At 43.4% G+C, this 27,717-nt stretch overlaps 1 protein-coding gene and 1 long non-coding RNA gene across 3 annotated transcripts in view; one reads left to right on the plus strand and one right to left on the minus strand.

Moving 5' to 3' along the window:
• Nucleotides 1–20,744, minus strand: part of ITGA8 (integrin subunit alpha 8) — a 184,060-nt gene extending 163,316 nt beyond the window's left edge. The window contains exons 1-2 of one of the 2 annotated variants that reach the window (XM_067703950.1): nt 20,224–20,742; nt 19,395–19,528 (exon numbers count right to left, since the gene is read on the minus strand). In XM_067703950.1, coding sequence (XP_067560051.1) covers nt 19,395–19,528; nt 20,224–20,429 — 340 coding nt within the window. In that variant the 5' untranslated portion in view covers nt 20,430–20,742. Of the gene's footprint in view, nt 1–19,394; nt 19,529–20,223 lie in introns of both variants that reach the window. The other variant, XM_067703955.1, reaches the window with a different exon arrangement.
• LOC137205904 (uncharacterized) overlaps nt 20,674–27,717 on the plus strand; it is a 106,553-nt gene continuing 99,509 nt past the window's right edge. The window contains exon 1 of the long non-coding RNA XR_010934344.1: nt 20,674–27,251. This is a non-coding gene — a long non-coding RNA (uncharacterized lncRNA). The remainder of the gene's footprint in view (nt 27,252–27,717) is intronic.

Here is a 27,717-nt window from a genome sequence, read left to right on the forward strand (position 1 = left end):
AGTATTGTATCTCATTAGATAGCCATCTGCATTTTATTTATCCATTCCATTTACACATGAACATTTAGGTTTCTCAGTTTTTCTACTACAACAAACATGTGCCCTGAGTACCCTTACACTCATCTTCATCTGCAGATGGAGAAGTGTTTCTCTCTGGCACCAGACTAGAAATGACATTGCCGGGCAGCTATGCCAATCCACCTCCAGAGTAGCCCCAATTTCCACACACACTCACAGGGCACGAGAGAGACACCATCAGCTCTTGTCATCGTAGAGCTGTTAAATTTCTGCGAACCTGGACGACTATGAAATGGTCCTTCATTTGGTTCTGTTTTCATGTGCATTTCCCTGATAATTAGTAGAGTCAGTCATCTTTTTATGCTTATGGACCATATACTTTTTTCTTCTGTGAATTGCTAGCTCATCTCCTTTGTTCATTGCCTTGTTTGGTTATTAGTCTTATTGATTAGAAGAACTCAGCGTATATTCTGAATCCTTTTTTTTTCTTTTTTTCCGTGGTACGCGGGCCTCTCACTGCTGTGGCCTCTCCCGTTGCGGAGCACAGGCTCCGGACGCGCAGGCTCAGCGGCCATGGCTCACGGGCCCAGCCACTCCGCAGCATGTGGGATCTTCCCCGACCGGGGCACGAACCCATGTCCCCCGCATCGGCAGGCGGACCCTCAACCACTGCTCCACCAGGGAAGCCCCTGAGTACTGATTCTTTTCCCCACATATATGTTGTCAATATCACCTTCCAATTTTTGCTGGTCTTTTAACTTTACGAGTATTGTCGTCCATCTGGAATGTTTTTATATTGGACGTGGCGTGGGCACCTTACTTATTTTCAATACGAAAGGCCAGTCGTCTCAACACCACTTACTGGACAATCCATCTTTTTCCTTGTTCTTTGGAGAGTTGTCATTCCACCTCTGCACTGGTACCTCCTGATGCGACTGGAAGGGCCCAGCATGATCTGGCCCCTACCATCTCCTCCTGCTTTCCCAGCTCATTAAGCTTCAGACAACCACCTTTCTTTTTTTTTTTTTTTAAGTCTTTATTGAATTTGTTACAATATTGCTTCTGTTTTATGTTTTGCTTTTTCGGCCCTGAGGCATGTGGGATCTTCGCTCCCCAACCACGGATTGAATCCACACCCCATGCATTGGAAGGCGAAGTCTTAACCACTGGACGGCCAGGAAAGTCCCTACACCGCCCTTCTTGAACACGCCCAGCCTTTTCTGTCTCCTCATTGCATATACTCTTCCCACAGTTTTCTGCATGGCTCCCTCCTTCCTGTCACTCAGGGTTTAGCTCAAATGCCACTTCCTCTGAGACCCCCTTCCCTGAGCAGCTAGTTCACCCTACCCTAAGTCATTCTCTCCCGTTACCCTTTAGACTTTTCTTCATAGCACTTACCATTAATTGAGATGATCTTATTTCTTAGTTTGCCTGTTTACTGACTATCCATTCCCTTCCAAATATACATGAATCCCATGAACAGGGACGTTCTCTGCTTCACTGCTGTGTTCCCCACTTCTAGAACAATGCCTGACACATAGTGAGTCCTCTGTAAGAGTTTGTTGAATGAATGACCAAACTCCCATCTATTCATTCAGAAGCTTGTCTAGGATATTGTTCAGTATGATCCTTTAAATTCAAAATGTTCTGTGTATGGGTGTGTGAACATATAGACACTAAACTGTTTGTGACGGTTCTCTCGAAGGCAGGGAGTGTACCTGCTGTAGTGGCTTTTTATACTTTAATTGTATATATTTCTGTGTTGTTTGAGTTTTTACAGTGAATGTTATTACGTCTATGATCTGAAAAAAGAAAATCTAGAGATAAAATCAAGACATCTGTAGGTCAACCTGAGAAATCTAGATGGGTGGTAGCAATAAAATTGAGTTGGCTTGCCCGACATTTCTGGGCTTTGAAGCCATCTCTCTTAATTGGTAGCTTTGGTCTCTGGGCAATCAGTGGGTGGCAAACCTACTAACATTCTGCTTTTTCACGGGAATATTCATTTCTGAGCAGGAGTGAGTGAGGGAATGTAGAATATGGTGCACATATGGGCTACAAGCAGATTTTTATAATCTTTTCACTGAGTAGAATGGGAGGAATTACAAGAAGTGAGGGTAGATCACCATGGGTGAGAGAGAAGAGCTGAGATTGACACAGGTGCAGCAGACATTTTGGCAGATGGGGGGTTTCTGAAAAACTATAAAGTCCTCAGCCTTGTCCTGGAAAACAGTAAGTTTCCCTGTAATCTTCAGTCATTACTTCAAGTGCTTCACCCTAGCGATTTTTTTAAAGCTGTCGCAGGAGCTGTCCAGACATTTTTAATCAGGAAAAGGGGAAAGGAAATCTTTAAATGTTTATTTATAATCTTTTCCTTCATCAGTGGATGCTGTAAGTGTTTCATTCAAATTGAAACTATGTATCTGAGAACAAGGAATACTCCTATGTAAAATTTAAAATAAAATATCGGTAGCCAGAGAACTCCTTGTCTAAAAGAAACAAATCCAAGAAAAGAATCTGGGTCAATTTTTATGTCCTAGAAAATTAAACTTCCAAATGTATGCCTCCCAATATTCCAAAACCACAATTAAAAACCATGAAAGAATACCTCTGTAGCCTTCATACTCTTGATGATCTTACTGGGAATTTTCAAGTGTTTAAGGAAATATCACACTAATTCATTTTTTCATATAACGTTCAAAAAACGTGTTACTCTTTTTTCCCCCAGTTATACTGAGATATAATTGACATACAGCACAGTGTAAGTTTAAAGTGCACAGCATAATGATTTGACTTACATATATTGTGAAATGGTCACCAGAGTAAGTTAAGTTAATACCTATCATCTCACATAGACACACACACACAAAAAGAAAAAATGTGTTCCTGATGGTGAGAACTCTTAGGATCGAGTCTCTTAACAACTTTCATATATACTGTACATATATATGTGTGTGTGTGTGTTTATGTGTATACATGCATTATTTTATATACGTTAACTATAGTCATCATGGTGTATATTACATCCCTAGTACTTATTTATCTAATAGCTGGAAGTTTTTACCTTTTGACTCCCTTCTCCCCATCCCCCAGCTCTGGTATAACCATAAGTCTGATCTCTTTTTCTATGAGATGTTTTTTTTTCTTTAGATTCGATACATGAGTGAGATCATACAGTATTAATCTTCCTCTGTCTGACTTATTTCACTTAGCATAATACTCTCAAGGTCCATTCATGCCAATGGCAGGGGTTCCTCCTTTTTAATGGCTGAGTAATAGTCCATTGTGTGTGCATGTATATATATACGCATGTATATAAGATATCTATATCTTCTTTATTCATTCATCCATTGTGGACAGAAATATGTTATTCTGATTAAATAAACATTCTATTATAACTGAGATTTATTATTTATATCATATATGTATACTGTATACAAAGGTGTGCATGTACACAAACACACACACAAACACACACGGGCATACTCGTTTTCTTGCCATTACCTAGTAGATCAGATCTAACTATCCCGCCCTCCACCATGTAGGTCCCAGACCCCACACCTGATCTCCAGATATGGCGTTCCCTTCCATTCAGGCAGCTTCCTCTCTGTTCCCTATTGAGTCTTAACTCCCAGACTTTGTACATGAAGCTTCTCTTGCAAAATTCCACTCCTCCTTTTTTGTCAACTAATCCAAATCACTTTCTTAAAAGCTGCTTTAAAATGTAGGGCCACGCTTGACAAATAGCCATTCACACATGGTTAAGAATCATGGAGGGACTTCCCCGGTGGTGGTGCAGTGGTTAGGAATCCACCAGCCAGTGCGGGGGACACAGGTTCGAACCCTGGTCTGGGAAGATCCCACATGCCACGGAGCACGTAAGCTCGTGTGCCACAACTACTGAGCCCACATGCCACAACTACTGAAGCCCACGCGCCTAGAGCCCATGCTCCGCAACAAGAGAAGTCACCGCAATGAGAAGCCTGTGCACCGCAACAAAGAGTAGCCCCTGCTCGCTACAACTGGAGAAAGCCCACCTGCATCAACGAAGACCCAATGCAGGCAAAAAAATTAATTAATTATTTTTTTTAAGTTTTTTTAAAAAAAAGAATCATGGAGAATATATGGGAGAAAATGTAGTAAAGAAATGCAGGTGAAATAAAAAATGAAGTGAAATAAGATAAAATAAAATGTAAGGCCCCAAACTCTTTCTTTTCAAATTGAAATTCTTTCAGATTATTGTTCTTAAAAATTCAAACAATATAAAGTAAGAAAACTTGTATAAAAAATTGTATAAAGTAGTAAGTGAAAGGCCATTGGAATCCCCCCTCCCTGGACACACTCACTGTTGTTTTATAAACCCATCCAGCCATTCAGAGTTTGAGGCTTCTAGCTCATTCCTCTAGTTTAAGACATTTCTTTTCTGGAAATCATGAGGCTTTTATTTTAAATTGTATTTTTCATATCACTATTTAAATGTTTGGTTCCACACATAACTAAATAACTAATAATGTTAAATGAGCTGAAAGTATGCTTTTAGAGTTCTAGTAACAATGTTCATAAATATGGGTTTCGGATAGCACTAGTAAATATTGTATTACAATCTTCCTATTATATAGTTTTCCTGATCTAGATGAGAATATCAGTTTTCTGCTACAGTTATTTCCACATCTATATCATCTTCTGGAGAATAAAGACCACGTTTCCAACTTCCTGTTTTTAATAATCAATAGGGCCTAGCTAGTGTTCTCAGACATTTGTTTCTACATCATATAAAATCATTTAAATGTTTTTCATATGTAATTTGACGGAGGCCATATGTAAGGTTTGCTCTAGAAACACATATGGACTTTTGTTGGTATGATGCAAGTAATTTCTTGGGTGAGCGTTCTCATTTACGTGATGCAGCTAGAGGAGCAAATATCAAGAAATGAAAGAATCACCTCTGCAAAGGGAGATGAGAAGCCAGCTGGGGCAGATCAGACACAACGCTCTGTGGCTCCTCGTAGGAAACACGCAAATCTGCAGGGCAGAGCTGGTTACAGGTGGGTGGTAGAGACTGAGATCTCAACTTTGACCGCACCTGCTACAACCCACTCCACCTCACATACACTGGCTGGAATGGTTTTCCTTCCCATCTCACCCACCTCGAGAGAGACACGTGTGTGCGTGTGTGTACACACACACACACACACATTCACCCTTCACCTCTGACCTTTAATGATGCCTCCTCCGAGACGCTTTCCCAGCCACACAAAAAGTTCCCCCTTCAGTCAAGAACAAGAGCCCTCTTTTGCACACCTAAACCCTTTTTCACTTTCTCCTGTTACAGTGCTTATCCCTCTGTTAGGGCTGCCAGGCACTCGTCTTCTCTTCCACTGGACTTGAACATTTCAAGCCCAGCGAGTACGTCTGTCTTGCTTGCTATTTATATCTAGTAGAATGGCAGCCCCGTGAACCAAGCCAGAAGCTTGGAATGCATCCTTGACAACCACCAACCCTGCACCGCACCTCCTGTCGCCACTCAGTTACCAATTCCTGCTGGTGCCTCCTTCTAGATCTCTCTCAAGTCCATCTGTTTCTCTCCATTCCTGTGCCACTTCCCTGGGGTGACTCCCATTTCTTTAGCCTCAGTGGCTGCAGTGGTCCCCTACCTGGTTTCCCTTCCTCCAGGCTTGTCACCTTCAAATGCATTCTCCGTCCTGACACTAGAATTCTTTCTAAAATGCCCAAATTCTTAAAACCAGCCATATCCCACCCTTATCTTGCCAGCATCGTCATTTCGTGCCATTCCCAACCATAGTGATTTTCTTTCAGCTCCTTGAATTTTTCACACTTTCTCTCATCTCTAGATTTTCTCATACTTGGAATAATTACCTGGGATCAAATATCTTGGCCATTGACATAGCTGGGGAAATGAGAACTCTTAACTTATATGTCACCTTCCAATTGTGAAGAGAATAGCATGCTTCTCTGTTCGGGTCCCCAAAATGTATTTGCTTCAAAAAGTTATGAAAATCTCTCAGCATGGGAATCTCAGGAAGCAGACTGAACGACATAAATCTCTTCACTATGACCTCAAAGCAATACTTTTAAATACAGGATATGATTGGGTTTCAGGATGAAGGTTATATAAACTTGCCTCCCAATAGCGCTTGAAAAGCTCCTGTTGTATGCTTGTATTTTCCTCAGGACCTCATCCCTGTTGCCAGAAGATGTGGTAAAAAGGGAACCAACCATCATCTAACAAAATGGTTCATTTTGTGGTTTTAAAACAAAATCACCATTCCCAACATTACACAAAACAGGAACTTCAGCATTCAAACCTTCTGTTTCTGCAGTGTATACTTATGGGAGATTAATACCCAAGATGGGATTATCGTCTGGGAAATCTTAAACTCTACCCCAAACAAGTAGGACCATACTATAGGTTGAGCAGAGGCAAAATGTATTCCTTCCCCAAATAAATTCAGATCTTAAGTAGGATTTACCGGGCAGTCCCTGTGCACTTCGTTGCTTAATGCGTTCTGCCATTTCACTGTTACTATTTACATTTTCTCCTTATCTCAACCTTCTCCGTCTACTTCCTCACTCTCAGCTGATGATCTTGCTTTTTATGTCACTGAAAAAATAGAAGAAATGAAAGAAGATCGTTTTCTTCCTTCTATTGCCAAACCCACAAACCCACTCTCGCTCTGCTTTCTCTGCTCTCTAAGGATGGGCCGTCTTTGTGCTCCTCCAAGGCCAATCCCTCCATCTGTGTAAAGTCCCACCCATCCCTTTTCATCTACTCAGGAATCTGTTTCTGCACATCCTTCTCCTCCTTTAATCAACATCATCATTTCCCTATCGACCGGACGATTCCTATTAGATTACAAACACGCTATCATGTCTTCTCGATGATTACATTTCTGTGGTCCCAGTTAGGGTGGAACTCCTTCGGAAAAAATGGCTCTACAGACTTGCTGTCTCCTGTTGGTCTTCTCCCATTCTCTCCTGACACTCATGCCCCTGCAACTACTTTTAGCAGCCGTCAGTCACTTTCTGTGACCAAATCAGATGTTCAAGGTTCACTCCAATGCACACGAATTGCTTCACTGGCTCCTTGACCTCCTTTGTCTAACCGGCCACTCCTTCTTATCATTGTTTACACATCCTCCTCAATTCTCTAATTTTTCTTTAAATGTCAGGGACTCCAGGACTCTGTCTCAACCTTGACCTTTCCCCTCCCCTCCCCTCTTCTCTTCTCTTTGCTTCACTTCGCTTCTCCTCACTTCTTGTCTTCATTCACACCATCTCCCTAAGTCATGGCCTTAAATATCATCTACATACTTACAACTTCCACATTTAAATCTCCAAACCTCTTGCCTGAACCGTGGGTTTATTTATCTAACTGCTCGCTTGACATCACTTGGATGTCTAATAGGCATCTCCAGTTTCTCGTGTCTGGACTCAACTGGATATTTTCTCTAAGATTTGCTCCTTCCCCGCTGTTTCCTGTCTCAGTCCCATTCCTCCAGTTACTCAGATCAGATTTTTCTCCTTCTTCTGTACCCTTCATCTGATCCATAAAGAAAATTCTACCAACTGCACTTTCAAATAAATCCCAAATCCAACCATTTCTCAACCCTAAGTGCTATCATTCAACCCAAACTGCACTTTTCTACCACCAGACGATGGGTCTGTCTCTTACCCCATCCCCTTGCTTCCGCTCTTGGTTGCCTACACGCTATTAAACCGATCCTTTTAAAAACGTAATTCAAATTCTGTTACTTGTCTACTCAAAACCACCATTGGCTGCCCATCACTCTTAGAATAAAATCCAAAGTCCTATCTCTGGCTTTTAAGGTGCTATATAATCTTGCCTAGACCTGGTTCTCGGGCCTCATTTTCTATCATTCTTTTCTTGACTTACTTCTCTTTAACCCAGTGACCTTTCTCCATTTCCCAAGAACACTATCCTCTCCGGACTTAACATTGACTCTCCTGCAACATAGAACATTCCCCCTGCCCCATACCACATGGTTCCTTCCCTCACTTAATTTAGGCCCGTGCTCAAACATCACCTCCTCAGTGAAACTTTCTCTGACCACCTCCGGTAAGCAAAATCATAGCCCCCAAGATGTCTCCATCTTAATGTCCCAAACCCGACTATGTTAGGTTGCATGACAAAGGAGAATTAAGGCTGCAGATGGAATTAAGGTTGCTAATCAGTTGACCTTAAAATAGGGAGATTACCCTGGATTATCTGGAGGGCCCAAAGTAATAACACAGATCCTTTCATGTGAAACAAGGAGGCGGAAAAGGAGAACGAGAAACACGGCAGTGTGAGAAGGACTCAGCCGAACATTGCTGGCTTTCAAAATGGAGGAGGACCATGAATCAAGGAATGTGGGCAACTTCCAGAAGCTGGAGAAAGCAAGAAAACAGATTCTTCCCCAGAGCTTCCAGAAGGAGCGCAGCTCTGCCAACACCTTGATTTTAGTCCAGTGAGACCTATTTTAGACTTGGCCTCCAGAACTCTATGATAATCAATTTGTGTTGTTCAAAGCCACGAAGTACGTGGTAATTTGTTACAGCAGCAACAGGAAAATAATACCCCAGCCAATCTAAAAAAGAAAGTGCACGTGTGCATGCACGCGTGTGCGTGTGCACACACACACACACACACACCACTCTCTGTCCCCTTAGCCTTACCTTACTTTTTCTCAACTTGCCACTGGCTATTCACTATAAATCCCACAAGGGTAAGTTCATGGCCATAATTCCAGGGTCAAGGACAGCACCTGCTTCAAGAAAGTTACTAACGCTCCTCTTGTCCCTGAAATTTGATTTTACTGTTTGCTAACTCTAAGCTTTATTTTCAAGTCCACTGTTCCTTAAGAGAAAATAGTTGACCCTTGAACAATGCTGGGGATTGGTTCCAGGACTCACCAAGGATACCAAAAGTGTCAGATGCTCAAGTTCTACAGTCTGCCCTCTGTAACCACAGCTCTGCACCTGCAGACTCAACCATCCAAGGATCCTTTAATAATGTAATACTTATTGAAATAAAATCCTCCTATAAATGGATTGGCACAGTTCAAATCCCTGTTATTCAAGGGTCAGCTGCATTTTGTAAGTAAAAATGAGTTAAAGTTAACCAAAGGATGCTGTGAAGGGAAAAGACATTGTGATTTAATAACATGTCACCCAAGGAGCCTGACTTAAAGGATGAAGGGTACTCAGTCCTCCCAGACAATATCTGTGCCAAAGAATGGAGACCAGGTGGAACAAGTTGAGAACTGATTGTCAGTATGAGTTTCACCCATATCTTCACATCTGTTGATAGAAACACCTTCCTTTCCTTGCCATGTGTCTGCTTCTTACCATACATGTGGGGATTGGGACCGTAGCCCCAAAGAACTATGTTATTTCAGGTCCCCCCTAAAAAGGTCCTGAAAAATATGTCCATTAGAAATAGAAGAAAAACCTGTTTTCATCACATTTGCAAAGACAACCTCTTCTATTGCATTTCCTTTCTAGTATTCTTTTAAAGGTTGTGCACAAACAGTTTTGATAGGTGTGCGTGAATACACCAGTCTACCACAAAGTGTTAGATATTCAAATAAGTTGGCCTGGCCACCCTCCTAGGTGTGCTTTGGTCTACCAAATGTGAGGAGAAGTAGTAAATGTCAATTCCTGGCGGAAGTTTTAATAGACGATGTGCAATTTGCCACATGCCTTCCCAGGTAGAGTGACCTTGAAAGCATGTGTCAATAAGGAATCTCCATCCGCATGGGTCTTTGGGTCACTTGAATAAGCAGAGGCTCCTCTCCAGTTCACATTAACCAGATAGTGTGAAAAAGCAATAAACCTTGTTGGTTTAAGCCAGAGATTTGGGGTTATTTGATACTAGAGTAATCCCTGGGCATTCTTTGGCTTAAGAAATGTGAGGAGAAATGACTGTCAAAAAATATTCTATCCTGTGGGTCCAACGGGTTTCTTTCGTTCATGAATTCTCAGTGCCTTTTCAAGGAGACTATATATTGTAAGTCTCAAAGAAGATGTGATGGTTAATTTTGTGTGTTAACCTGACTGGATCATGAGATGCCTGGGTATTTGACTAAACATTATTTCTGGATATGTCTATGAGGGCGTTTCTGGATGAAATCAGCCTTTAATTTGGTGGACTCAGTAAGGCAGTTTGCCTCCACAAACAGCTCTCTTATTCTAAAAGGCTCTAGAAACTGTCATGTCAGACCACCAAGCCTATGTTTCTATTGATGTAGGAGCAATCTAGAATGAAAACAGGAGATACACTGCACCTTCTTATTTTTACACATATAACTGTCATTGAAAACACCCTTGGTCTTCAGTATTTTGAAGCATAAACACCTATGCGTAAATAAGTACATTTCTAAACTACTCTACCACCTACACTCAAGACAAAAAAGGAAGCAACTAAGATTGCTTTCAGCCAATACAGAACCTGAATTGTGGTTTTCCATTGTTAATCTCCATAACACTTCCGTGAACTCAATAATTTCATTTAGAAATTTTTGCATGTTTCATTTTATCTTTATTTTTCCTGATCATAAATAAATACCTGTTCATGGTTTTTACAAATAAGTAATAAATGCACTAGAAAAAGAAGAAAAAAAAAACAGTTTTAATTACATTTCCTGATAGCCTCTCATTGCATATCTCCTCTTGTACTCTTCTACAAGTTGTAGACACAATTTTGAATTTTATGTTTTTCACTTAGTTTTTTTTTTAATAAATTTATTTATTGTTAGCTGCATTGGGTCTTTGTTGCGTGTGGGCTTTCTCTAGTTGCAGCCAGTGGGGGCTACTCTTTGTTGCGGTGCGTGGGCTTCTCATTGCGGTGGCTTCTCTTGTTGCAGAGCACGGGCTCTAGGCACGTGGGCTTCAGTAGTTGTGGCACACGGGCTCAGTAGTTGTGGCTCGTGGGCTCTAGAGTGCAGGCTCAGTAGTTGTGGCGCACGGGCTTAGTTGCTTGGCGGCATGTGGGATCTTCCCAGACCAGGGCTCGAACCCATGTCCCCTGCATTGGCAGGCGGATTTTTTAACCACTGTGCCACCAGGGAAGTCCTCACTTAATATTAAAACAAAAGCATTTCCCCATTTTAATCCTGATTCTTGGTAGGCTTCATTTTTTTTGTGGTTCTATAATACCCAATTGTGTGATTTATACCATCATTTACATGAGACACATCCATATGTAGGATGTTTGAAAATGTTATTTTTTAGTGTTATGCCCCCTTTCTTCTAAAAAAGGATCTGCAGCAACTTTAGAATTAATTTTTGAAACATATTTTCCACTGGGAATTGTAGGAAGAGAGAAGCCAGAAAAATACCAGAAAATTGTTCCTGGAAAATAAGATGTTCTGGGTGGTTACGAGGGAGGCACCAGGACATGGGCTCAGGGTAAGTGGGGACACGGGTGTACCTAATAGATGCTGAGAGGTGAGCTGTGCCATGACGTATTATGGAAACCATATGGTAAGAGGTGGGGGTGGCTTATGCCAGAGGCACGTGGGCAAATCGTGGGGAATGACAACAGACCGATCTGAAATGGAGCCGTAACCTGGCTGGGGGGAGTTGGCCCTGACCCAGTACACCTGGGGTAAGATGCTGTGTGTAACCTGGGCTGTGTAGGGTCCTCGCATAAACCTATTCCTGTAGCGGTGGTGTGTGCCCTTCTCTCTCATCTCTACATGTCCTGTAAATCAGAGCAGATTGATACAGAGCCTTTTGCAACATCATACACAAATCTGTGGCCACATGTCAACTATCAGAGCTTAAGAATAAAATTGACCTAATGTTAATAAGTTAATGCTCTGCAGTGCAGTTATACTACTTTTGATTACTACAATAATGTGTTTGAAGTAAGACCTCCTTAGTTTAATGATGATCAATGAGAGGTCCCATGCCTGAATTTCAGCAAGGGTATGAGAATTAGTAAGTATGATGCTTCATTGCAAAGATTTATTCTGATTCAACATGTTTCCATTCACAGTTTTCTTTCTTTTTTTTTTTTTTTGCGGTACACGGGCCTTGCGGCACACGGGCCTCTCACTCTTGTGGCCTCTCCCGTTGCGGAGCACAGGCTCCGGACGTGCAGGCTCAGCGGCCATGGCTCACGGGCCCAGCCGCTCCGCGGCATGTGGGATCCTCCCATCTTCCCGGACCGGGGCACGAACCCCATCCCCTGCATCGGCAGGCGGACTCTCAACCACTGCGCCACCAGGGAAGCCCATCCATTCACAGTTTTCTTGCCAAACACATTCGGAATATAGTGTTCTTTATTTAAACAATGTATAGAAGGTCTGAAGATCTGACACATTGTTTGGCCCTATTTGGGGGCAGTAAGGTGACTTACTTAGCTTTTCAGGGATGTGTCCTTATACTTCCAGCTATTATTACATTGGACCTTCCTGTTGTCTAGAGTTTAAGCCCACATGCTCATAGCAATGGCCATGCTCCATAATGCTTTTTCTTTCTTTCTTGGTTTTATTTACATGCAGTACAGTTCACTCTTGGTGATGTACAGTTTAATGAATTTTGATAAACACATACCATCACGGATCCATCATCACAGTCAAGATGCAGGAAGTTCCGTCAGCTCCCCAAATTCCCTTGGTCTTCCCCTTTGGAGACAACCCCTCTTTCCTACTCCTAATGCCTGGCAACCATTTCTATAAAGACTTATTTTTATAATCTATGCTTTACTTCTACTAAAACAATTAAAAGGGTAAATGATCACTTTGGCCAGTGTCTGTGGATCTAGAAGAATTTCTCCACTTGTAGACCTTTGGGTCTAAATCTCAGAGATCCAGGAGCTGGCCTTTCTGCAGGGCTAGAGACGAACCCCGTTCCCTCCCAGCTGGTCTGAGAGCTGCCTGGCTGAGGTCCATAACAGAGCAACACCGGTGTATTAGGTAGGATGTTTAGAGTATAAATCGCTTATTCGTGCCTCACGATTTGCTTATCTACCTTAAATCCCATAAACGTAACCCAGAATCGAAACTACTTTTCATCTATTTTAGCGTTTCATTATACACGTACACCTTGCCTGATGCACTAAAATGTTGTGTGAAAATGTATTTGAACTGAATTCTGAAAATTAACTATTTTTAAAGTGAGCGCTTTTAAGAAGATCAATAATTAGTCTTTTCTCTCTCTTCCTCAAAAACCCATGTTTGTGTATCTGGATGGTGTCCATCAGGGAACTGCTTAGCTGAGCTTGTTAGAAATGTCAGCAATTCTCTTCATCAACACAACTCACAGATACAGGACTCTGTACACAACAGGTAAAGTTTGAACTCGTACATCACACCTGGCCGGCTTCAATGCGTCAGTGCGTTTTTCTTGCCTTCGGAACAATTTCAAGGCAATTTCCTACAGTCCTCCCAGAATGCTGCAGCTGCTGCACGGATTCTTCCTGCCAAGAGCCTGGAAGCCTGTTGCATCACACACACGTCCAGCTTCTTGAAAGAATTTTGCAGATTAAGCAACAGGCGCCTAACGCTCATTCTACTCAACTAGCCGTAGAGCAGATCTGTTTCCCATTTCTAGTTGGACTTTCAAGGACTTCCGTTTTCTAATTGCTTCCTCCGGTGCTGCGAGCTGTGGGGACTGCTCCCCCTTCACTTCTCATGCCAGGACTTCGATGGCCATTGTGTTCTGTCACATGAAAGTTAGAGCCAACTGCGAGAAGCTGAGGGATGTTGGTTGCATCTGTTGGGCCAGCCTGTCAGTCATGGGAGCCATCGTGAACTGCTTCTAGAATAAGTAAGCCTTCCAGCTTAAGCACCCCTGATGACTCAGCGGGATCAGTAATTAGCAGAGTAAGCTTTCTGCCCTAATCTGTGTGTGTGTGTATACATTTTTTTTTCATGTGTGTGTGAGAAGCAAAACTTACCCTAACTCTGGCAATATTGATTCTTAAAAGGAGCAGGTTATCTTTGGGCTGCCTTCCGCCTTTTTTTTTTTTTTTTTTTCCACTTTCAATTGAACTTACTGGAGTCCAGATATCTGCTCTCTCTGAGTTCTATCACCTTGGTGTTATCTCCTCTGTCATTTACTGGGATAGCTCTGCCCTGCATTTGCCTTTGCTTTGTTCCTGAACAAAAACTGGTTTCTTTCTGAGGAAGTTAGAAAAGCAAGACTTATGTGACCAATATGTTTCCCAACCCTCACACGAGAAAAAGGGCACACCCAATGCTATCGAAAAACAACCCTGTACCAGTCACAGCGCCAGATGCTTTAAGCTGCTTCTTATTGTGGGCTCACTCGACATGAAATGAAAAATAAAACAGACTCCTGCCCGCCCCTCCACCCCCAACAAAGGCTTCCTGGCTCCAAGCTAAAACACAATTCCGAAAAAATCTTACCATTTTAGAGCTTTGAAATACCCTAACCAAATTGTCTTCCATTTTAAGTTTTACTTTTTTCTTTCTTTCTTTTTTTTCTTTTTTTTTTTTGAACACAAAGATGCTAAATTAAGGCCAGGCAAATTCTGGTTGTCTTTCTCAGATGATTTCCAAATCTCAATGGTACGTCCCACCTCTTCCTGTTCACTCTGTAAGTGGGTCTCTAACTGGGAGGGTTCCCAACTATTTGCCCCTCCGTGATTACTAATGCTGTGATTATTATCATCATTATTAGCACATGCAATTATCTTTCACTGCAAAAGGTTGCATTCGAGCATTTAAAACAATCAAATATTTGTGTACTCCGCTTTTGTTACCACTGTTGCAATTTGCCTTCTTATCATTCCAAAGATGGACTGTCTGTTTCATTGTCTCATTCACCCTTCTTCTAGCTGGAGAGCTGTAACCTAGGAGTTTTTATGTAATCCACACATGGGTTTGGAAAATGTAGGAAGAAGAAAAACAATGAACCTTGGAGTAGATTTAGAAAGGAGAGGCATGAATTTGGCAGACGTGATGTTCTACATTGAAGACGTGGGGCACAGTTTAGAGGCAAAAGTGGAAGAAATCAGTTTGGTGATGGGGGTATTTTATTTTAGTGAGGTAAGAAGGAAAGCCAGGAGGGAGCTGAGAGAAGGACATTTTTGGAGCCACTTGATTTTGTGCAGAGCAGGAAAATTATCTACCCTTTTCCCTCCCCACCACCATATGCTTCCTGAAAGTTTTCTTTTTTCATACTTGAAAGGACCACAGATTTTAATAGTATTCATACATTTGAAGTGCTAGGCAATTCCCAGCTTCCTCTATTTTTGCATTTATGGTAAGTAATTTTTAAAATCCAGGTTATAGGATAAAGTAAAAATAAAATAAATGACTACTATTTAATGAAAAATATTTCAAACGCAAAGGCAGAGAGAAAAAAAAAAAGGCAGTTGACTTTAAATAAACTAAGGTTCAAGATCACAACCAGATTCAGGGTCTAAATTATAGGCCAGTCTCCCCCAGTGTCTAGGCTGAGAGAGTTTAGTAAGTTACCACAGCGAGCATTAATTTACAGACACCCCCAGGGCCTGAACAAGTTGAAACAACATCATTAAAAGGTCAAATTTACTTAGAATGTCTCAAATTCAGATGTAATAGTAAAAGCAGACAGGGTGGAAGACAGAGACAGTCATGGCTCTCTGTACAAAGGTATATTTGTAATGTGATCTATATTGATGCCCGACGCATCACACTCTATTATATGCATCTCAGTTTGCGGGTGTCCAGCACTCAGAGCCCCTACTTTGTCAAGCAGAGAAATTTTCTTCCTCTTTGGGGGAAACCTGCACGTTGCTGCCCATGGGCAGAGGGTAGGACAAGAGGCAGCTGAGGGGGCATATACAACCCATCTTTCCCACCAAGACAAAGGCTGTCTCTACGACCTCTGATTTCCACAACCTTCTGCCCAAACTGCTTTCCCCTTTCAGATCTTCTCTGGAGGGTCATTTTAACTGGAACCTGTGAAGGTAACTTTGGGGTGGGGGAGTGGAGGAGGGGGAGGGGAGGGGAGCGGTGCCTCAGCTCCATAGGATCCAACCTTGAACTTGCAGTCTGTTAGGACCAGCCCTGCATCTATTGTTTATGATTGTGTGGTCTTGGATGTATCTTTTTTTTATTATTATTATTTTATTTTTGGCTGTGTTGGGTCTTCATTTCTGCGCGAGGGCTTTCATCGCGGTGCGCGGGCCTCTCACTGTCGCGGCCCCTCTTGCTGCAGAGCACAGGCTCCAGACGCACAGGCTCAGTAGTTGTGGCTCACGGGCCTAGTTGCTCCGCGGCATGTGGGATGTTCCCAGACCAGGGCTCGAACCCGTGTCCCCTGCATTAGCAAGCAGATTCTCAACCACCGCGCCACCAGGGAAGCCCTTGGATGTATCTTTTAAACACCTTTGATGTCTGTTGCCTTACTCATAAAATGGGTTTTACATGGTCATTTTGTTGTATGGATTAGAAATAATGTGTATAAGTGACTGGCACGTAGTAGGTGATGAATAAATGCAACACATCTGGTAGTATTGCCTGCAACACCCAGAGTCAGAATGCCTCTGTTTCTGCTTTTCATCTTTGGTTCCAAGATCATACTCTGCTCACAGAACCGACACTTGAACTGGAAACAGCTCTACAGGCTCCTGCTGTCCCTCCCTTCCTTTCACAGCTTTGCGGCAAACGGCATTCACTGGCAATTCCACCGTCTTGTGGCTCATGGATAAGGTCTTTGGTAGAAATGATGTGTACGTAGTGTGCTGGCCCCCACTCAGTAGCAAACCCCTGAGCCACAGTCCTCTGATTCCTATTCCCCCACCCATTCTCAGGCCATTCCCAGTAGCAGCCAAGGTTCCTGGGCCCACAGTACCCCCTGATGGCTAAATGGGGAACTTTCTTTTCTCAGTCATTCTTCTCTCTCTGAAACTCGCCCAGGCTTTCACTGTTCACTGCTTTCTTCATTCCGTCATAGACCATTCATTTCTTACAAATGTTGTGTGGTCTCCTATGCCTTGCTTTTTTTTTTTTCTTTCATTTCTTGCTCAATTATTTCAGAAACATCTATCTCCCTCCCTGGTTCCCTCACTTTGTTCCACTTAATGAACCCTCAAGTTACGGCGATTATGGTTGCAAGTATAAAATAGTAGGATGAATGCATCTCTCAAGAGAAAAACCCCAGGGAATTCCCTGGTGGTCCAGGGGTTAGGACTCCATGCTTCCACTGCAGGGGACATGGGTTCGATCCCTGATCGGGGAACTAAGATCCTGCATGCCGTGAGGAAAAAAAAAAAAAAGAAAAAAAAAACCCATCCATTTAGGAGTAAAATAAGACATAGTTGTAGAACCAGCAGCATTAATCTCGAAAGCCCTTTGCAACATCCAGATGTCTTCCTGAGAACCTGTGCAGAAGGTGTCATCTACCCCCCTTTCTCCAAGGAACACTGATATTTTCTCAACACTCATTATTTTCCTATTTAGTTAATCGCCAGAATTGTACTAGTTTGTCCCCTACTGTTTCATTGCAAATATGACTCAGCTACAGTAAGGGTTAAGTGCATTCCTATGGGTTATTCTGGAAACCAAAGCACAATCTTTCAGCATTAGTTCTCTGTGGGAAACTGAATTCAAAGCTCCGAACAGTTGCTTTAGAATGAACTTTTGGGAAATGCTGCCTATTGTAATTTAACACTGGAGAGTTTTGGTTGGGAGTGGTCAGTTTTCAATAATTCATATTGATGTCTGTATTCTCTGTTTTTCATTTGTTGAACGGTGACATCTACTGGGATTAGTACTTAGAAAGGTATTCAGGTGTGACTTATCTTATCTGGATAAGATATTGACTCTTCCTTATCAAAGAGAAAATATACTAACCAGATCCTGATTTGATATGTTGATATGTTATGGGACTATTCTAGAAGGTTATTAAATTCATGTCCATGACTATAGATTGACTGTTGGTAAAAATACATCAAATGTCTCAAAATGCAAATGCTAATTTCCCTTAGCTTAAATTCAAATATGCCAACAATTTATGTTTTTATTTATCAAGGCTTACATTTAAAATACTTTTTAAAATACAAATGATTTTGATGTGGATTAGTAAAATACCTTTAACTTTATGCTTAATTGTTCTGATTTAGGAAATTTATTCTCAAGCTAGAGCTCAGTAATTAGAAGCATCTAAAGTCCTGATTCAACAATAAATTGAAAGATTTCTTTCACAAATTAATATCAAGTGGCTGAATTAGTCATAAAATGGTAAATGAGCTGTTGTGACCATATATAGACACATATGAAAAACATAATTTTAAAGTGTTTTCATAAAATATTTCCTAGTTTGGTCATAATTCAAGCTAATGCTTGCATAGGAGTTTTTTCTTTGAAATGATTCCCATATACTTAGAATTGAAACTATTTTCTCCTTTAAAATAAAAACTGCAAATCAGTTAAAGTAACAGGTAAATAACACCCATCCAATTTCATCAAAATTCTGTGAAAACTGATGTTCTACATAAATTCTAAATTCATACTAATGTAACAATAATGAAGAATATATCATAAAATAGCTGTGTGGTGCAAAAGGTATTTTAATTGATTGTTCATCAAAGAACATTATTTGAGTTGACACATTCACATTTTTCTGAAAAGAGGTATTTGCTTCCTGATAATACATACCTTTTGAATTCATAACGTTTTGGAGGTACAGATTAAAACATTCAGTGTTAACGTTTTTGAAAGCATTAAGTTTAAATTGTTTTCTCAAGACCCAAGGAGAAAACACCAGAGGAAACATAAACAGCCTGAATTGTTTAAAATGTATTTTCCCTTTAATTAAATAAGAAACATCTGTCCAGGGATTTTGGAAATGAATGTAATCCATCCACACTCTGCCTGTACTAGTTTGCATCCAATGTCCAATATTTTGAAAGAAAACTCTGTCTTTCTGTAAAGAATTAAACAGCAACATGGAGTGATATCTGGGTCTGTAGCAGCTGACTCTTGCCTCCAGAGCTTGGGCACTGTTAATGCTAAGGATCTGTCTTTTCCCAGATTTGTCCTTGGGAAGTAACCAAATTCTCTCCGGAATCAAGGTTAGGGTATAACATCTGCCTTTCTCCAAACCATCCACTCCCCCTGAAAATGCTTATTTAGGAAGAGTAAGGGAACAGAAGTTACCAGGATGCGCCCAAAAACCCACGCTCAAAATACCGTTCCCCCTCTGGGGTGCACTCAACATTTTCCTCCCCTTCACTCCGGCTTTAAAAAGCTGATTTCTCTAGGGACCTGCGCTGCCCACAACACAGACCCATCAGACAGGCCACGTGAGCAGAAAGAAAGTGGACAGTTGACTCCAGGATGGCTGTGGCTCTTTGAAACCAGGACTCACAGTTGAGAATGACAAGTATCACTTACTGGTGTTGTCAAACGGTATCTGCCTGCACTGCACGGACCCCTCGGCGGGCCAAGGACAGTAGTAGACGGCTCCCCCTTCCACGATGTCTGGCTGGCTAGTGTTGGCTTTGGGCGCTCCCACCAAGACACTCGCTCTGCGAAAAGGGTTGGAGAGGAATTACTCCTTGGGAATCATAAACGTGAGCGCAGGCGACGCAGTCTCTGGAGCAGCCTGCCCACGGAGACTAGGGTCGGGGTCAAGGGCAGAAACGTGTTTAGGATGGAGACCGACTGTCAAACCTGATTTCCTCGCGGAAACCTATGGGCGTCTGAAACCTGGTTTGGAAGAGGGTGCAAATAGTCCTAATTCTTCTCTAGGTGGAGCTATGTATATAGTGAGTTGAGGGAAGAGGGGCGGGCGGGGATGGGGGGGAATAGCCAAGGACAGAGCCCAGCTGCTTGTAGCAGACAGCACTTGCGCCCAGACCCTTAACGGTTACAGGCTACGTATAAACAGACCATGTTGCGGTCGTGGTTTTCACTGGCTTGAGTCCGCTCGGTCCCGTTTCCCCCTTTGTACGATGCTGAAGTCTTTGTCTCGGGACTTCCCCGGGACCTTCGGATTCTAGGCAAGCGGCATGTCCCTAGCTCAAAGTTCACAAGGCACATCTAGCATGGAAGGCGAGAGAAGAGGCTGGTGGCGGGGAGCCGGACGGGACCCCCAGCGGGCAGCGCGATGGGCTCTCACGATCGCCTGCCATCAGGCTGCGGGGACAGGCGCGGGTCCCCCGGCAGAGGGGCAGGGACCCATCCTGGGGCGGGGTGGGCCCGCGCGCGCGGGGAAACTTACGTGCGAGCGGCAGGTACGTGGAAGTCCACCGCGTAGCCGAAGTAGCTGCCCTCGGGGCCGCCGTACACCGTGAGCTGGTCCACGTCCAAGTTGAACGCCTGCGAGGCGGGCGACCACAGCACCACCAGCGCGGCCGAGAAGCAGCAGAGGGGCGCGAGGGGCGGCGCCCGGTTGCCCCGGGGACCGCGGCGGGCCCGGGCGGACATCGCCCTCCGCCCGGCCGGTGCTCACCGGACGGCGGGAGCCGAAGACCCCGGCTGGGGAACGGCGGGCGTGGCGGCTGGCGGTCCCCGATGCCCGCGGCCCGGGTCGGTGCGCGCGGCGCGTCCGCGGTGACAGCCCCGGGCGATCCTCCGCGCGTCCCCTGCGGTCTGCCGGCCGCCTGGTCCCGCGGCTCGGGGGGCTGGCGGAGGGGATCCGAGCCCTCCTCTGGCAGCGGGAGGGGCCGCGGCGCGGTCGGGGCGTCTCCTAGCGGCGCGTCAGCGCACTGCGGACCGGAGTCCGCGACTCCCTCGCCGCCCTCGGCTCCGCTGGCGGCCGGCGCCTGTTTCGGCCGCCCGGCTTTTTTACATCTCAAGAACGATCTGAGCCTCACACAGGCCAAGTCAAGCCATTGCTTTTGGAAGCCGATCTCCCCCCTCCCCTGGCCCCCGCCGCATGGGGCGAGGGTTTACTCCAGTGTCTCCCAAATGGAAGACTGTGAAAGCGTACCCCAGCACGAGGGACGAGGCCAGACCAAGCGGGATCTTTGCATCACCTCTACAGCCTGAAGACCCTTTCAGGGTCGATGTGCGTTTGTACAGTCCTCTCCTTCCCCACCTCTACCCGACCTCCCTGCCGAGGTAACTGATAAACAGAGCAATCCTGGAGATTTTATTTAGGTCTTTCTCAAAGGCACGTGGCACACGTTAAATGACTCGGCCCTATATGTCCTTAACCCTGTGTAATTGTGGTGAAGACTGGCAAAGGTGGGAATGTCGGAATTTCCAGTTTACCCCCAGCAGGGGTCGAGGGTGTAGGTTGGAGTCAGCGGGAGTTCAAACTTCAGTTCCAGTCCACCACTGGTGTTACTGATCTCTTTCTGTGTCTTCTGCTTGGGGTAGGGAGTGAGGGATGAGTAGGGGGGAAGGCAGAGGAGAACCGTGACATAGAAGCCCTTACATAACATGTGGTCTTCCAGGGAAACAAGACTGATGGGGAAAGAGAGCTGCTATTAAGCGTTAAACAGGGTGGTGCTGGGGTTATATAGGTATAGAGACGGGAGAGGTGCGTAGGGTCTACAGTATTTTAAGGAGATGTGTTGGTAGATTTCAACAGAAATTTGAATATGAGGCTTGGCTTTGGACATTGGGGGCGGAGTGATTGAGGGAAGGTATTAAAGACAGAAAGGCTGGGATGAAATGGTTGTGCAAAGGGATCAGAATAAAAGTGTGGGTTTGAGAGCAGTGGGAGATAGGGATGGACATCCTGAGAAAGGATCTTCATGACAAGAACATTTATTGAGGCAGAGGGAGCCGGTTCTACAGCAAAGGCATGACATGCCCACAGGGATTCCAGAAGTTTAGTAGAGGATGTGTGTGTGTTGGTGGAAGGCGGTCGGTTGTTAGAAGGAAGAGAAAGCAAAGCAAAGCAGCTGTTGCCCAAATGCACTGGCTGATGAGGACTTCGACATGATTAACAGATGGAAGGGAAAGGAAGCCCAATGGGTTAACTAGGAAGCCCAACAGGCCCTTTTCTGGCAGGGAAAGGGCCAGAAGACTGATGGCAGAAGGAAAGTGAAGGAGAGCCCAAGGCGAGTCTGCAGGTATTGACTAAGAAGAGGAGAATCACAAACAGAAGCAATGGGCAAGGAGAGCATACTGGGAGGTAGATGGTGAGTTAGATGCTGGACCTGTTGAGTCTGTTACTAGCATGGGATCCCCAAGAAGCTGGAAGCGTAAAGTGTGATTCAGAGCAGTGGTCTAGTCTGGTGGTGCAGATGTAGGAGTCCATCCACGGAAAATCTCTGCTCCCATTGAAAAGCTAGACTCTCTCTCTCTTACATTAGAACCCACTTGGCAGACTGAATTAAATTTTACATTTCATCTTTGCTTGTCTCATCCCTGTAGAAATGCTAAACATTAATAAGCGATCAGAAGATTATGTAGCAAATCATCACATCTGGATCATTTCCTAACTGGATAGTCCTTTCCCGGACAAGGACTTAAAAGTAGAGGGTAGAAAACATTTTTCTCAGTCTAAAAGTCCACTTGTGTTGGATACGAACTCCACTACCTTGGCTCAGGTTACTATTGTTCATAAAAGTGATGTTCCCTAGAGTAAATTTCAATGAGTAATTCACATGCAACGCACACATGGGCATATTCAGAGCTGTGGGAGACCTTGAGACTGGGAAATAACCTCAACTCCATGCTGAAATGTGTCAATTCATCACATTGTAGGCAAGTCTTATGTTGAAATGGAACACCTAAATAGGTAGAAAGTAATGGGGGGGGGGTTGAGGAATTGGGAGATTGGGATTGACATATATACACTATTGATACCTGGTATAAAATAGATAACTAATGAGAACCTACTGTATAGCACAGGGAACTCTGCTCAGTGCTGTGTGGTGACCTAAATGAGAAGGAAATCCAAAACAGAGGGGATATATGTATATCTCTAGCTGATTCACTTTGCTGTACAGTATAAACTAACACACTATTGTAAAGCAACGATACTCCAATAAAAATTATTTTTAAAAAAGTATTTTGAGTTAAAAAATCCAGCCTTTTCTCAAGTCTTTATGAGGGCATGTTTCAAAAGATTTACAAAGATAACATAAGCAATCATCATCTCTATTTGTTTAAATTAATAAAGTGCAATTAAAAACAAAAAGAAAGTGATAGCATAATCCTAGATGTACACTTGGTCCACATACCAACTTACCAGACAGAAGTAGCTCAATATTATAAAATGTGTTGATTTGTATAAATCAGCACATCACCAGGGTATCCCCTTTTGCTACTGGCTCGCTTTTTGATATTTCTAGCATGTTCCTTATTTTTAATTCAAGATAGGGGTAGACCAGGAAAGAAAATTCTACTTATTGCCACATAATTGGATACATATAGTTGTCCGTTTCTTCTAAAACACACTTGTTCTTGATTTATACAACAAGCCTATATTCTTAATAGTGTCACTTTCCACTGTACAGATGAGGGCATTAAGGTTCAGAGAGGTACAAGCATATACAAAGTTACAGAGCAAGTAAGTGGTGTGATTTGAACCCAGGACCAGCAGATGCCAAAACAGTTCCTCATACTCTTAGGTCTATAAGTATGTTTTTGTAAGTTATGGCAATAATGAGAAGTCACCTTTCTGAAGTAGCAAGCTCTTCTGGGCTGGCCCTTTGAGCATGCCCATGAGTCATGATTGAGACGTGGCATAATGTAGCAGTGTGTTAAGAGGTCTCAGAAAAGGGTTTGGTGGTACCTTGGTATTCAAAGAGCGGAGGGGAAGCAAACTTACCTGAAGCTCTTTGACCTCCCTGGGAGACCAAGAGCCTGGGAGAGTAGTAAATCTTCCAAGAAGTCAGAAAAAAAAAAATCTGCAATAATTACAGGGACAGAATAGGTCTGCATAGGTGTCTTGCACATTGCACTGTTCTGACATGTGGGAACCATGCCAATCAGTAAAATTTGGGGTGCAGTCAGAGAAACACATGGACAGTGACAGGTCTTATGCTGAATGAGAAGTTTGACATTTTAAAGGTCTACTAGCACTGATTTATTCGTCAGAAAAGCAAGTCTGGGAATTGTTTGTCATGCATGTGAGTGAGTACGTGTGTATGTTTAATACTGAGTGTGTGAGTACGTGAGTACGCGTGTATATTTAATACTGAGAAAGGTATACATAGTTGTTTGCCTAAACAGAAAAGAAAAGAACCCAAAGGTCAAAGATGGAACAGATTTGGCCCAAACATTCCAAAAATACATAAGTAAAGAGTACCCTAGGGAAAAAAAAATGCTCTCTGGGTTGTAGCCATGTATGAAGTACTTAAAAATAGAGATGTAACATTTAACCATTAGTGCATACTTTTTAACAGAAGACCAAATACATTTGTAACTTAATAACCAATTACTATTCCCCACTGTTTATTTTATTTCTTAACAATTTTTTAAAATATTTATTTCTTTAACTTATTTATTTTCTTAATTTTTGGGGCTGTGTCGGGTCTTCGTTGCGGCACGGGGGCTTCTCTCTAGTTGTGGTGTGAGGGCTCCAGGGCATGTGGGCTCTTTAGTTTGCAGCACGTGGGCTCAGTAGTTGAGGTGTGTGGGCTTAGGTGCCCCGCGGCATGTAGGATCTTAGTTCCCCGACCAGGGATCGAAGCTGCGTCCCCTGCCTTGGAAGGCAGAGTCTTTACCGTGGGACCACTGGGGAAGTCCCTCCCCACTATGTTTAAATCTGTTTCTTTATGTGATAAAAAGTGATCCTGCCTCCAAATCAAGAGCTAGGGGAGTCCCGATCTGATTGTTTCATTAATACAACCACAACTTCAATATGTTGAACCATTTGCAAAATAAGCCAGTGTAAAAACAATGTGTTCTTGAAGATTCCATCAGCTTTAAAAATGAATGCACCACAAATGGAAGGTAGTTTTTCAATCTCTTCTTGTATTTTGGGTAACTGAGGTGATCTCAGGGGTTTTTTGGTTTGTTTCTTTGGTTTTGGTTTGATTTTTTTTTGCCCAACTGGACTCAGAGTTTCTGCAATATTAGAAACCACTGATTAGTAAACACTGATCAATGAAACTTACTTTGGGCAAACAACTTTTAAATCTGTCAAGTGTCTCTGCTAGCATAAGCTTATGTCTGCAAATTTTCTCTTTCTGGTCCCTGGAGGATGAATCTCATTATAGTAAAATCTTTTTTTTTTCTTTTTGATAATTTTGTTTGTCATTCTCTTTTATGATTTTCCTTCGTGATTTTATTAGCCACTTTTAAGTTAAAAGTGCTGCAGCAGTGGCCCCCGTGCTGGCAGATGTTCAAGCACAGCCAGCAGTTGGTTCAGCTGAAGGAAAATTCCCACCAGACTCTGACTCGATCTCTTTTTAGAATGAGCCTTTTAAAAACAACTCTGCTTTAAACAAAAATAAAAATAAATAAAACAATTCCTTCTCTAAAAAAGGAAGGTAACTGAGGCCAATGATGTTCTTCCAGAACCTGGACATCCGAGGATAAACCTTCCTGAGAGCCAAAGACCCCAGGCAGCTGAGCTTATACGCAAGACCTTGATTGACAGATTTTAATTAGGGCCAGTTCACTGCAGAATCTTGAAAAACCTACACACGTCTGATGGGTTGGCCACAGTGACTAAAGCGAACTTCCATGGGGAAAAGCTCACAACATCTTAGTTGTAAATGTGGAGTCTAGCAGTTGGGAAGTGCAGTTCTCCAAAAGCTTATGTTTGAGTCCAGTGCCTAGGAGGCTGTGGGAATATATTCGAGGGGTTTTATTATTGTTAAATTTCAATAGGGTGTTAGGGTGCAGGGCCTCAAACTCTGGTGCTGTGGAAAGAGAGTCACTTAAGAGGAGTGAGGCATTCTCCCCACCTGTGCACGTGCCAGGCGTCTTAATTCATTCAGGCAGCTGTTAACTAAATACCATAGACTGGGCGGCTTACTTCTCATTGTATTCTCACATGGCAGAAAGGGGGTGAGAAAGTCCTCTGGGGTTCCTTTTGTAAGGCACTAATTCCATCATGGGGCTCCACCCTCATGACCTCCCAAAGGTCCCACCTCCCAATACTATCACATTGGGGGTTGGGATTTCAACATATGCATGGGGGCGGGGGGGCGGGCTGGACACAAACACTGACCCCATTGCACCAGGACTTGAAAGCAGAGGCTTTTGTGAACACAATCCTGCAGGCATCTCTGTGGACCCAGGACGAGGGTAAATAGTTGTGGGTTCCAGGGGGAGACAGCAGCTGTGGCCTTTGGAGGCCCTTGGAGGATGCTGAAGGACTCCGGCGAGACACAAAGGTCTCCTACAAATAGGTGGGGGAGTCACAGAGGAGTCCTCCACTTATGGGAGGAGATGAAGGCTGGAGCATCTGATTGGTGATCTGAGTGTGTTTTCGTTTTTCTTTTTTTTTTTAATTTTATTTATTTATTTTTGGCTGTGTTGGGTCCTTGTTGCTGCGCCTGGGCTTTCTCTAGTTGCGGCGAGCGGGGGGCTACTCTTCGTTGCGGTGTGCGGGCTTCTCATTGCAGTGGCTTCTCTTGTTGCGGAGCACGGGCTCTAGAGTGCAGGCTCAGTAGTTGTGACACATGGGCTTAGTTGCTCCGCGGCATGTGGGATCTTCCTGGACCAGGGCTCGAACCTGTGTTTCCTGCACCGCCAGGCGGATTCTTAACCACTGCCCCACCAAGGAAGCCCTCTGAGTGTGTTTTAAACCCCAAACTAGGTTGCTGTATTTATTCCACGGTGGGAAGATGCTAGGAGGGTGTCTAGGACTGCCCTCTAGTGTCTGTGACCCTATTAAAGCGTGTGAGATTTTCTTGTGAAAAAATGGTGACATTTAGATGACCTTTTCATTACAAAGTTCCCAAATTTGAGTTGGTCTCTCTCACGTTTATCACCATCTTTATTTCCTTGTGGTAGCTTTGCAAATCAGGTAAAAAGGGAAAAAGAAGAGAGAAAATAAGGAGAGAAGGAAGGAAAGAAGGGAGGAGGGAGGGTAGGAAAGAATTTGCCCATAAAAACAGTATTTCATATTTTCCCAGCTAGCTATTAATCAAATCAGATTTCCATGTCACTCGTGCAAGGACTCTATTCCACTCAATCTCACTGGCCTACCTAACTTTTCTATTTGTTTATTCCTTCTTTTTATCCCGTCAACAAATATGAGCGCCAACTATGTCTTAGGTACTGTGCCAGCCCTGGAGATACGCTTGTGAATTTAAGAGATACAGTTCTTCCCTTCCTGGAGCTTATGATGCAGTGAGGAGATGGCAACCTGATAAGAATAGAATTAAGTGGGTGAGTGCCAGGAGCAAAACTAACAGGGGGTGGTTAGAGAAGAATGGGTGTGGGGAAGGTTTTAGGAGAGCACTTACCTCCGAAGAACATGGCCACATGATCAACCAAAGAATAAAATGGACTATTAATGATGCAACTTTAAAAAAAGATGAGGTTGTTACTCTGCTCACACCGACATGGAAAACAAGGGACCCTATGGCTTGGGGTCCCTTGGGGCCCCTGACTTAGAAAAGTTCAATCTTAGCAGAATTCATCTGTGCTAAGACATGGAACCAAGTCAGGACATTCAGAGCCCCTATAGAATGCCATACGCCTCCTATGGTATCCATGCATTTTGTCATCTGTGTAACTTACATTCAAAGGCTTCCTGCTTACCATGACAGTTAAGTTATCTGTACCCATGACCTTGATCACTTTAATTCTCTCTGTGCAGGAATGCCCTAGTCTGTTTCCAGGGTTAGCAGTC

The sequence above is a fragment of the Pseudorca crassidens genome, chromosome 1 (genome assembly GCF_039906515.1).
Source record: "Pseudorca crassidens isolate mPseCra1 chromosome 1, mPseCra1.hap1, whole genome shotgun sequence".
NCBI lineage: Eukaryota > Metazoa > Chordata > Mammalia > Artiodactyla > Delphinidae > Pseudorca > Pseudorca crassidens.